The sequence below is a fragment of the Salvelinus sp. IW2-2015 genome, linkage group LG4q.2 (assembly GCF_002910315.2).
Source record: "Salvelinus sp. IW2-2015 linkage group LG4q.2, ASM291031v2, whole genome shotgun sequence".
In the NCBI taxonomy this organism is placed as follows: Eukaryota; Metazoa; Chordata; class Actinopteri; order Salmoniformes; family Salmonidae; genus Salvelinus; species Salvelinus sp. IW2-2015.
The window spans coordinates 14,914,814-14,927,205 of NC_036843.1; the positions used below are offsets into that span (position 1 = coordinate 14,914,814).

The 12,392-nt window shown below is 40.6% G+C and overlaps 2 protein-coding genes across 5 annotated transcripts in view; one reads left to right on the forward strand and one right to left on the reverse strand.

The window, feature by feature from the left end:
• The first annotated feature begins 1,881 nt into the window (after positions 1 to 1,881).
• slc66a3 (solute carrier family 66 member 3) lies at positions 1,882 to 5,054 on the forward strand. Its single transcript, XM_023986806.2, has 7 exons — positions 1,882 to 2,148; positions 3,176 to 3,258; positions 3,591 to 3,660; positions 3,772 to 3,829; positions 4,066 to 4,186; positions 4,372 to 4,413; positions 4,544 to 5,054. Exons 1-7 carry the CDS (start codon positions 2,003 to 2,005, stop codon positions 4,645 to 4,647), a joined length of 624 nt encoding a protein of 207 aa, XP_023842574.1. The 5' UTR covers positions 1,882 to 2,002; the 3' UTR covers positions 4,648 to 5,054.
• Positions 5,055 to 5,198: 144 nt separating this feature from the next.
• Positions 5,199 to 12,392, reverse strand: part of LOC111963391 (rho-associated protein kinase 2) — a 50,212-nt gene continuing 43,018 nt past the window's right edge. For 3 of the 4 annotated variants that reach the window (XM_070443398.1, XM_023986804.3, XM_070443399.1), the window contains 8 exons: positions 12,119 to 12,310; positions 11,733 to 11,901; positions 10,081 to 10,151; positions 9,902 to 9,990; positions 9,706 to 9,784; positions 9,317 to 9,581; positions 7,453 to 7,666; positions 6,659 to 6,852 (listed from right to left, as the gene is read on the reverse strand). In XM_070443398.1, coding sequence (XP_070299499.1) covers positions 6,795 to 6,852; positions 7,453 to 7,666; positions 9,317 to 9,581; positions 9,706 to 9,784; positions 9,902 to 9,990; positions 10,081 to 10,151; positions 11,733 to 11,901; positions 12,119 to 12,310 — 1,137 coding nt within the window. In that variant the 3' untranslated portion in view covers positions 6,659 to 6,794. Of the gene's footprint in view, positions 6,542 to 6,658; positions 6,853 to 7,452; positions 7,667 to 9,316; positions 9,582 to 9,705; positions 9,785 to 9,901; positions 9,991 to 10,080; positions 10,152 to 11,732; positions 11,902 to 12,118; positions 12,311 to 12,392 lie in introns of those variants that run through there. The other variant, XM_023986805.2, reaches the window with a different exon arrangement.

A 12,392-nucleotide genomic window follows, 5' to 3' on the forward strand; every position in this document is an offset into this window, starting at 1 on the left:
ACTTAGAAAAGAAAAACATTTTTTGTCCATTAAAATAACATCAAATTGATCAGAAATACAGTGTAGACATTGTTAATGTTGTAAAAGACTGTTGTAGCTGGAAACAGCATTTTTTAAAGAAATGTTAAAGATCTGTCATTCTCATTGAAAGCAAGTCTAAGAAGGATAGATCTGTTCTATGTTCGCTATTTATATGCTTCCCGTTCTTGAATTAAATTTTTGTGTCTTACTTTTGGTTTTGTACACCAGCTTCAAACAGCTGAAAATACAATATTTTTGGTTATTGAAAATATATTTCATAGATGGTTCAATGATGCTTGTTTTGTGACAAAAACTGAAATTAGGCAAACTATTAGAATTTTTGCAACCAGGAAATGGCAGAGCGATTTTTGCTTATTGCACCTTTAATTTGTGGATGTCCATCATCCATTGTGTATGATATGTTGCGAATTACAATTCGCATGATATGTTACGAATTGCAATTCCTACAATATGTTACGAATTTGCAAAACGTATGATATATTACCAATTCCAATTTGTTGTGGCTAACGTTAGCTAGGTGGCTAACACTAACGTAAGCTAGGTGGCTAACGTTAGGTAGGCTAGGGGTTAGGGTTGGTTAAGGTTAGGAGTTAGGTTAAAGGGTTAAGGTTAGAGTTAGGTGTTAGCTAACATGTAGTTGTCTGAAGAGGTTACAGAAGACATAAATGCAAAAACTGTCCCACTTTTTCTGAATTCACTCAAATAACACTACTAATGACAGTATTACAAGAAAAAATTAACAGGATATAGTACTACAAGATCCAGAGCACTGACTAACCTAAGTACAGGGGGTCCCTTATGTAAACTGGATCTCTTTCCTTCATTGGAAAAGCCTATAAAATTGTCCCACTTTATCTACTCCATGCTGTCCTACTTTAGCTAGCTACGGTTGGTAAAGTGGGACAACAAAAAATGACAATTACTAAATATAAACATAATATTGGCAACTTGTTTATGTATTTTGATGCACCAGTACATAGTATGTACATTTACATCACAATTTGGGACAGTGCATTATTTATGACAGTTTTATAATCTTAACATCAAAACAGAAAAAAAGCTATGTCACTGATCTTACTGTGAGCTTCCTGAAGTGATGTGGCTTGAACATGGGGTTTCTCTGCAAAGGCTTAGTAACAATAGTTTTGATTTGTCAGACCAAAAAACAAATGGGTCAAGATTAAGCTGTCACTGTTTATATGATGTCCCACTCTTTTTGAATTCATCCTAGAGGTTTGATTGATGTGTGGTTGTGTTCAACTCCCCACTCTGAAATCCATAAAAAGGCTTAAAGCCCATCACGTTCCACATCAAATTGAATTGAGATTACATGTACTACACCACTAAAACTACTGTATGTAGCCTACATTATCCTATGAGGATCATATTTCCAATACCAGAATCATGGCAATGGAAAACACAATAAAACACAGTGTACAGTAGACTTTGAAATCCACTGTAACACAATACAATGACTAATTAAAATGTATTGAATAAACCCCCTACATTAGGCTACAAATAAAAGTTTTTTTCTGAAAGAGTGTAATTAAATTATAATTGTCTGTTTGAACGATGCTGAGTGAATGACGTTTCAAGCGTCTCTGCCTCACACTAGAAAACAATTAGGATATTCTGATTGAAAAATGTGTATACATTTTGCGCAAAGTTCATAATATTGGAGAGAGAGAAAATACTCTCCAAAATATCGATTTAAAGCCACCGTCTACAATATTCCTATAAATTAAAATGATAGGTACCGGTAATTATAATAACTTTCAATTTCAAAATTTGTTTTACTACGGATGGGATTTGGGGTAAAAAAACAACAACATAGGGGTGGGGTAATGTGTGCGGAAGTGAAATCAAAACTCCGTGCAAGCCACCTCGATCCTGTGATAGTTAGTAGTCGTTAGTGATCTGTGAGCCAAAGGTCGATAGATCTTCATATAATTGTGAAATCATGGAATCAGACAAGGTACTACATGCCGCTAACTTTAGCACACTGTTTGTGTGCATGGTGCTAAAGTTTCCGCAAATATTTGTTTTGATGCGCGCGAAATCGACAACGGGTGTCAGCCTCAACAGTCTTCTGCTGGAGCTAACCGGGTATGTTTTACAAAGCTGCGCATGGTTATATTATACTCCGTCCTAATATCTGCCTTTTTAGGTTCTATTAATGTGTAATTGGTTGTTGAGTGATGTTTGCATGGTGGTTTAATTGTAGACTAGAAATCTAATTATATGTGATAATACATAATTGCAACGCTTGCGGATACAGTGTAGCCGACAACATCATGCATAAATTAAGTTGCATTGTATCGAGTAAACCCATGATATGCAATAAACTTCCTGCGTTCTATGGTTGACTCATGTAAGATGAAAGTAAATAGACATTCAGAAAAATTACAACAAACCATACATTAAATCATGATGACTGTACAGACCATGTTGCAGTGTTGCTCTGAATTGAAATATCCTTGTTGCGGGCAAGTATTTATCAGATTTGGTTCAGCATCAGATTAAAGATGGCCCAGGGAATTTGACCTCATCCACCCAGATGGCAGTCTGCCTATTTTGTGATAAAAAATCTGTGTGTTTGCTTGTTCTAATGGACATGGAGAAGCTCTATCTTTGTGAGACAGTAAATATATAAATGTGAAGAATATCAGTTATCATCCTCCACAGCTCACTGGATCCTGACACTCTGCCAGAATTACACTGGCTCTCAGGCATGGAAGGAGTGGTAGGCCTTCAGCATGGGTATTTTACAGTCTGCCTGCTACTTTACATGACTCATCATGGTTTGTTGACGTTGCAGTCCCTAATCTCTCCTTTTAGCAACACATCATCCTTTCACTTCTCTCATATCCCGCTTGCTCGAAGCTCATTGCACCATATCACGATACACACCTAACTTTGTTATTGTTCTAAGGAACATTCTCTAATTTGGATCCTGAAGCATTATCGTATGAAAATGCCCTTAAATACAGCGCATGGTTGGGTCAGGTGTGAATATTCCATCATCAGGTTGCTCCCTTGCAGATCCACGGCTTGCTTGTTCACTTTGTGTTCCCTGTTGTACCTACACGTAATTCTTTATCTTCCATAAACTTAATAACACATCTTGTTTTAGGTTCATTGTGTTTGTCACCTACCAGATGTACTATGACTACCCACCCCCAACCTACTTGGAGTACCCCATCCTCATTGCTCAAGGTGGGCCATCTTTCTACCCTTTGGTAAAGGTGAAATTTCCTGTTCATTCATTTAATGAAATAGTCCTGTTTCCCTGTTAACAATACTCTCCAGAAAATAATCCAACCACATTGTTAGCTGCTGACTTATCTTGCATCCCTTCAGGGTTGTTGCTAACCACAAATGGTAAAAAATTAAGATAATCTATTGTGGTTGTAACTCCGGGTATTCGTCCCCCAAACCTACAGTGGGTGACAATGCACTAGCCTTGCATACCTGATCTCTGTATAAGTGTGTTACAGTGAGTTACAGCATGTTCTTTTAATCCTGTTGTGTGCCATTATTTGTCCCAGATGTCATCCTCCTGCTCTTGATTCTACATTACAATGGCAGCCTGAAGCAGAGTCTGATCTATGCAGTTGTGTATCCTTCCCTGCTCATGCAGCAAAACAAAACACACACACACACACTCCTGATTTACATAATGCTAACATTTTGGAAATTGGTAGCAGATCCTTGACATGGCTTGATCAGGTTTATGGGGGGCTGGCAACTACTCACTGTGCAGAAGTGGATAATTGATTTGGCCATGGTAAGTAGAAGACTGAGGAGAGATGTGAAAAAGAGCAGTAGGTTATTCAGACAGTCAATTTCCACAATGCCAGAAAGTATATTGAAAGTATATTGTATTATGAAGAACAGCTTGATCAAATTGTTTCCATAGCCAAATATAGATATAGCACCAGTCAATGATGAAATAACATTGAAAGATCTTTTGACATGATGCAAGTTATCTTAATCAATTGCTTACCTTTCCATCTCTCTCAGAGCCTGTGTACATTCATCAGTGCTGGCAGTAAGTTTGCCCAGCTCCAATGCCTGTGGCAGTCCAAGGACTCAGGCCAGGTTAGCGCCCTCTCCTGGGGTATGGCTACCTACACATGTTTTGGTGAGTGAACCATTCTAAACCACACACACACACATAGGCCGTAGCCCTTACAGATCTGTAAGGATATAAGTATGAGCGATACAGCAGCAAATTGGAGCTATGACCAAGTGCCTGCCTAGGTGATCTCGCAACCACCGTGATGAAGATAGTCATGGAATGTAATAATGTTAACTGTCTTGTTTCAGCAAGGATTTACACCACCAGTGTGACAACTGGAGACATGCAGGGTAAGTCAGTCCTGCCACTGCAATTATCAGGTGTTGGCTGGAGAATGAAAATGTATGTTATTACTCGTCATTACATTAGTGTGCAGCAGCATGTGTTTCTAACATCTGTTTTGTCTTCCGCTGTCCACAGTTCTGGTGCGATTTATTGTCATGGCACTGCTGAATTCATGGGTGCTAGCTACAGTCTTGTACTACAGGAAAAGGTCTGGGGAAGTACAGAAGAAGCAGGATTAAGTCTCCTGTCACAAACAGTTATTACCTCCAATGTCTAAAACTGGACAATTTGTCTGCACTCCCTCTTTCAATGTATAATTTCACCCAGACATGAAGCTGAAGACTGTGTGTGACAAATGGACAGGTGGCAACCCAACCATTTTGATATCAAAAGGGTTCTCTTTTCTAAAGTTTGGTACCATTCTTTTTAACATTAATGCTGGTTATAAGATCGGCAATTAAACATTCAATTTGGCTGTATTCTCAGTTTGACAACAGGTCAAGTTAGTGCAAAATAAAAAAAAGTGTTGAGCGTGTTAATCCTTTCTTTTGAGATGCAGATGTTTCTCAGGATAAAACATTAAACAGCTGTAACTTTCAACTTATTTTCTAAAGATTTTAATCAATAAACCATACCACCTTTGAAATAGTGGCCTTCTGTTATTAGCGAATATCGGAAAGCATACATTTTCACCATATCTATAAAACTATTTGACTGGTATATGCAGATATCACACAGGACAGTGGTTAATAACTTATTTTTGGTATAGAAAAGACAACATACACCTCAATGACCTAAACCAGAAGGCACATACATTTCTTTATTGTAGCAATATCAAACATGCATTCTGGATGAAGCGCCTTTAAATACAAAGTGGACAAGGCAGTATAAATAATACAATGTGCACTGTATGTCATGTAAAATATTGTATATTAATATGTATAAAACGTGCTTTTCAGAAGCTTGAATAAAGGAGAGCACACCATCACTCTCCACCTGAAATATGAGCCAGATGCACACCACGTGCCAAGAGGAATTCTTTACAAAAATATCAGAAACATTCAAAAAGCTTCCATTACATGTTACTGTTCAATACTTTCAGCTTGTGAATGAATACATTTGTAGAGACTTTTTCCATCTTTATTTAAACAAAGATAAGTAAACTTGATGTTCCCCTCTTCCATGGAGAAAAATAAAAGTCTTACTCCGGGTGGACTTCCCAAAAGGCATGTAGGCAACAGCACAGAGACGATTTTGAAGATGGTAGGGGCGCCCTCCAAGTAGATTTTGAATAGAAAATAAACTGCATAATTTCTAAGTCATACAATACTCGTGCTTCATCTCTGGTTTGCTCAGATGTACATCCAAACAATGAAGGAGTCAAGCTATGGTATTAATGCTGCATTCAGCTGGTGCATTAAACATTTCCCTCTTATAAATTGTCATGCTGCAAGTACATTAAGGCAATGCCAGGGTGAAGTGCTATTAGGTAAATGTTAGCATCTGAACTTCAGCTCTATCCACCTACCAGTTTACAGTATAGTTCTCCTTGTGGGCGTAGTGTTCTGCACTAGATACTTACGATGGCTTGTAATCATCAACTGTATTATTGAAAGAATTGTCTTTGCCACGAACATTCAGGTTGGCAGATCACCTCAAACCTCATCTCTTGATCTCTGCTTTTTCCAATGTGGATTTCTTAAGTGTTGTCAAGGTAAGTGCTTCAGCCCTCTGCTCTCACATGCCGTTTAGCTTAATTGAGGCTGCTGTTCTGTGTTGAGTGAAAATCGGGATACAAAGTCCAAAGCCAAACAAACCCCTTCCCATGGCCTCGACATCCCCTGGCCTCACCCCCTCCTTAAGGAATCTGGAGAGAAGTTGCTCTTCGTATGCACACAGACGACAAGTAGTTGTGTTGGCACATTGTTCTCGGGAGACTAGCAGTTGAAGTGACTGGCAAAAAAGACAAGGCGGAAGTGGAATAGATAGAGAAGTCTTCTGGAAGAGTGAAGTGCAATCAAAGTTGTGCATGGAGGAAATGCCAAGTGGAACATTGTTATCAGCCTTTTGATTGTGTGTTAGGAGGAAACACCCACCACCTCGAACCAGCACCACATTCCCAAGTAGGGTTAACTGGAGAAAGAGAAAGAGGGGAAAAGTATTAGTTTCTCTAAAACCAACCCACAGCTCAGCAACATTGCCTGCATCAGCATGCAGCTGTCACACATACAACCACCCATAGTCGCAGAATGGATCTTTTGATTGCATGTTTTATTGCAAAACGTCAGTCATCGTAAATAAACATACAAACCATCATATTATAACACTCTTCTACATTAAAAAGACTAGTCAATCTGAAACACACAGAGAATATGTAAGTCATGTCTCAATGGCCACTTTTGGAGTCTTCTCGTTGCATCCTGGGGGCGTCGGCTCTAGGGGGACTGAGGTCAAAGGGAAAAGGTCACACAGGGTTCAGTAGGAGGCTGATATAAGAAATGGGATATCCAGAAAGGAAAGAGTTTTAAGGGTCCAATCATAGGAATCAGATCCAGTAGTGTGGTAGGGTTCCTGGAAACCTAAGTGTTTGTAATATTTCCTGACATATTCAACTATGAAGACCAGAGAACACATGCACATTTAATTACTTAAATTCAGGTACACAAACCTCTTCAAGAACACCAGGCAATAGATTAGAGAAATATAAGAATAAACAATATTCAGCTGAGAATATCTGAGTTCTATTCCAATACAACCAAACTCACTGCACAACATGCCTTTCTGGGGATTTACCTAGGCTTTTACCCTATCTGCTCATCAGAAATCAAAAGCATCATCATCATCGATATCATCTAACTCCCAATGCCAGTCCTGTAGGCCAAAGTCGAGCAATCTGAAAGAGGAAAGTGGTGTTGAGCATGGCCCCTAACCACAGAGCACTAGTCACATCCTTCTCACATAAGTATTTAAAAGGTGTAAGGTTACCCCTTTTTCTGTCCACCAGAGCCCTAGCTTTACGGTTTATGTCTGGCCTTTGCTTTTACCTGTTCTTGCTTGGGGGCAGCTGTCTGCTGGGCCGCCTCATGGACTGGCTGGGCTGGACCTTCATGGAGACACGGGGCGAGGAGCGGGCAAAGTGCTCGGGGGCCGGCGGCTTCTTTGGGATCTTCTTGACCAGTCGTCCCACCCACTCTTGCTGCTCCTCCTGCGACACAGCCAGCAGCAGCAAGTTCTTGGCCATGGACACATCATAGTTCACTGCAGGGGGACAAAAAGGGTTTATATTGTGTTTAAGACAAAGAACTGTGCAAACAAACTTACGAAACAGCGCTGCACACCTCAACCCCCTAACCATCCCTATATATGCCCCCGACAATGTATTTTTATATGATTATACAGTACCTTCAGAAAGTATTGATACCCCTTGACTTATTCCACATTTTGTTGTGTTACAGGCTGAATTAGATATTTCTCTCACCCATCTCCACACACAATTTGCAAATTTTTTCAAAATAAAATACAGAAAGCTCATTTACATAAGTATTCACAACCCTTTGCTATGACACTCCAAATTGAGCTCAGGTGCATCCAAATTCCTTTGATCATCCTTGAGATGTCACTGCAACTTCAATGGAGTCCACCTGTGGCCAATTAAATTATTTTGAGAGAAACACCTGTCTATATAAGGGCCTACAGTTGACAGTGCATGTCAGAGCAGAAACTATATCATGAAGTCCAAGGAACTGTCCATAGATCTCCGAGATAGAATTGTGATAAAGTGTAAATCTTGGGAAGGGTATAAAACTATTTGTAGAGTGTTGAAAGTTTCCAAGAGCACAGTGGTCTCCATCATTGGTAAATGGGAAAAATATGGAACCACCCAAACTCTGACCTATTGCTGGCCGTCCGACGAAACTGAGGAACTAGGTAAGAAGGACCTTGGTCATTGGGCAAGAACCCAATGACCACTGTGAGAGAACTACAGAGTTCCTTGGCTGAGATGGGAGATCCTGCCAGAAGGACAACAGTCTCTTCACCAATATGAGATTTATGGGACAGTGGCCAGACGGAAGCCACTCCTGAGAAAAAGGCACATGACAGCACGGTTGGAGTTGGCAAAAAGGCATGTGAAAGACTGAGACCATAAGAGATTCTGTGGTCTAATGAGACACATGTAACTCTTTGGCCTGAATGCAAAGCGCAATGTCTGGAGAAAAACAGGCACAGCGCATCCTCCGTCTAACACCATCCCTACTTTGAAGCATGGTGGTGGCAGCATCATGCTATGGGGATGCTTTTCAGCAGCAGGAAGACAGGTAAGGATCAATGGGGAACAATAAATGGAGCCAAATACAGGCAAATCCTTAATAAGTGCAAACAAACTTAGACTGGGAAGAAGATTTATGTTCCAACATGACAATGACCCCAAGCATACAGGCAACGCAACACTGGAATGGCTTCAGAACAAGAATGTGAAAGTCCTTGAGTGACCCAGACAAAGCCCAGACTTGATTCCCATTGAAAATCTGTGGAAAGAGTTGAAGATTGCTGTTCACTGCCGTTCCCCAGCTAATTTAACAGATTTAATTTAATTTTACAAGGAAGAATGGGAGAAGAAAACCCAACTCCAGATGCTTCTACAAAGTATTGACCCAGGGGTGTGTATACTTATGTAAATTAGATATTTCTGCATTTCATTTTCAATAAATTAGCAAAAGATTATAAAAACATGTTTTCACTGTCATTATGGGGTAGTGTGTGTAGATGGGTGAGATTAAAAAATACAATTTTGAATTCAGGCTAACAAAACGTAGAATAAGTCAAGGGGTATGAATACTTTCTGAAGGCACTGTATGTAAACCTGCTCTGCAATAAGTAACGACACCACCCTCACCCCCACACCCCTACCTTTGCAGGGCGCGATGATCTCCTCCTTCTTGTCCATGTGGTCCTTGTGACACTTGATGTGGCAGCGCCTGCACTCCAGGGCAGGAGGAGGCTTAAACATGTGCCACAGGGGCTTGGTGCACGCCTCACAGTTGGTGGGGAAGTGGTAGAGTGTAGGGATGAACTCATGGCCCTTGTGGCAGATGTAGCTGGACTTCTCTCCACTTGCCAGCTCCACTGGGAACTCAGGCTCCTTCTTACACTCTCCCTCGTTGGCATACAGAATCTGAGAAGAGAAGGAAGAGACCATCATGGTCGATGTCAATCTTTACCATCAACAGTATGAACTAGCCCCATCACATGAATCGTTAAATAAATGCATGAACAAAGAGCCATAAGAAGCAAGGGACCTGGAATATCCTGGGGATCTCTTTGGCGTCAGCACGGTAAACATCTGTTTGAGTGACAGGTCGCACGTGGAAGAGTTTACTGAAAAGGGAATAGAACAAAACGTTAAGGCAAAATATTTTTGGGGACTACAGTTATCTGCATTAGCATGATCATTTAAATGTAAATAAAAGGAGCAGGTAGATAGTCGTTACTCACTCGATATCCAGCACCATGTAGGGGTTGGATAGCTCTTTGTCCTGTTCGCTGTTATAGAACAGAATCTTCTTGCTGCTCACAACCACATACTAGAGACAATAAAACATTTTTAACTGTAGAACATCAACAATATAAAACTACAATGTTTGATCAGTAAGCCAGGTTGAAAATCTTTGCACCTTTCTCTCCCATCCAAACTTCTTTGTGTTGTTCCTCACCGGCAGTGAAAGCCATCCCTCTAGTCTCATTTCTGAGAGTGAAAGAGGGGGAAACATTAAAACAGCAGGGCAATGTTGTGATAGATCTACACGCTTCAGTTTGTACATATTCCCAGGAAACATAGCTTTTTCTATTTCAGTCCACAAAAATTATGTAAACAGCAGATGCAGAAAATGTCCACAGCAACTCTGCACACATTATGGATGGACTCAACTGCAAAACATGCAGGTTTAATAGCTGGTGTTTCAGCTGCAGAGAAGTTTTCCTTCATAAATGGACAAAATATCAGTCAACCAGTCAAATAAATAAATCAATGTATCAATCACGCAAATCATCTGAGTCATTAGTAGCCTATTAAAGTGATCCTGTATACATACTGGCAACTGGACAACACAAGTCAAAAACAATCACATGCCAAAGACAATAGGAAAGATAGCTGGCACTACAGGACAAGAGAGCAAGTCACCTCATTTCCCCCCCATTTGTTTTTGGCCATGTTCAATAGAATAAAGGCGCAATCTTTCTTGTACTTAAAAAAGGGTGGTTACAGAAGGACTCTGAAGACAGCAGATAGGAAGGCCAAACCAGACTCCAAGTACTAAAACTGTCCAGAGAGATGGGGGAAAAAGGAAAGAAAGGATAAACGAAGACAATAGAAAATGCAAGAGGTATAGAAACATTACTGTAAAAGGTAAGTGTAAAAATCATTGAGTGAATAAACTGTGAAGACAGAAGCTCAAGTGGTCTTAGTTCTTTATTAAGCAATAAGGCCCAAGGGGGTGTGGTATATGGCCAATATACCATGGCTATGGGCTGTTAGGTGCTCTAAGGTAGCCCAATTATTGTTTTCACTAATTGGTCTTTCGATCAATCAGATCAGCTCTGAAAAATATTTGATGTGATTGGTCAAAAGACCAATTAGTGGAAAAAAAGATGATTTAAACACAGCCTGTTTGCCTACATACTTCAGTCAGACTGTCAACATTGAAGTTGCTTGTGGTGAATAGCAAATGACGGGTGTTGTACAAAACAAAGTCATCAGCGATTGTATCATCTCTTACCAATCAGAGAATCAAAGCAAATGGCGAGTTTTCAAAACACTGCATACCCACGTGTGTTCTGGCATTGGCCCAACCCATTGGTTTTTGGGAACAATCAGAACGGTTCGAATGTGTTTGCGTTCTAGAAATCGTTGGGGAAGTACTCAGATCCAGCCTGGCGTAGCTTTTGGCAGGAGCAAGGAGTCTGGGTAGCCAGGCAACTGTCCCTAGGCACCACGCAACGCGGACTGCCTGGATACAGCTCTTAGCCGTGGTATATTGGCCATAAACCACAAACTCCTGAGGTACCTTATTGCTATTATAAACAGGTTACCAATGTAATTAGAACAGTAAACAAGTAGTTGTGTCATACCCGTGGTATATTGTCTCATACCACGGCTTTCAGCCAATCAGCATCCAGGGCTCGAACGACAGTTTATAATTAGGCTTAGCGTTAAGAAAATAACCGAAAGTAAATTTAAACATACATGTGAGGTACAAGGCTATTTGAACGGGACTGCTTGTACATTGGGTTTTGCACACACATACAGTATAAAATGGGTACTCCTTACCTGTGTAGGCGTCGTCCGCATCAAAGTCTGGTCCACTGTTGATACTGGCTGATTCCAGGGAGGAAACGTTGGCGGAGCTGAGGAGGTTACGTAGCTGCTCTATGTCACTATCCTTACTGTCCAGGGCCATCTGCAGCTCAATGCGTACCTGACTCTCATCTGCTATTTGCTATTTGACACAAACAGGGAGAAAGGAAACATACATATGAAATGTCTGTATATTGTATATTTTGAGGCCCCTGTTAGCTTAGTTGATCTCTCTTGGTGTGACTGACCACCTGCATGTCATTGAGCTCTCTCTGGTAATTAATGATGGTGCTATACAGGTGGTTGTGTAATAGATATATGTGACAGTTAGTATAAGGTTGTGTTGCGCTTGGACTGACCGCCTGCATGTCGTTGATCTCTCTCTGGTACTTGATGATGGAAGAGTTGAGTTTCTCCTTCTCCGATCTCAGCTCCAGCTGCAGCTTCCTATTCTCCTTCTCCTTCCTGCGTACGTCAGTGTCGTTGCCACGCCGACTGCCTGCCGCACGTACCTCCTTCCTGTTCATGATCTCCGCCAGCTTGTTCACAGCCTGATGCACACAAGATAAATCACTAGTCATGATGAAAATTAAAACAATAGACAATAAAGACAAGTGTTTTCAACACGATTTC

What these genes read in the sequence shown, in the direction of transcription:
- slc66a3 (XM_023986806.2), top strand. Translation starts at nt 2,003, where the DNA reads ATGGAATCAGACAAGGTACTACATGCCGCTAACTTTAGCACACTGTTT. An exon ending in GGATAATTGATTTGGCCATG is followed by an intron (nt 3,830 to 4,065) that starts GTAAGTAGAAGA and finishes CATCTCTCTCAG; the next exon opens with AGCCTGTGTACATTCATCAG. An exon ending in GGCTACCTACACATGTTTTG is followed by an intron (nt 4,187 to 4,371) that starts GTGAGTGAACCA and finishes GTCTTGTTTCAG; the next exon opens with CAAGGATTTACACCACCAGT.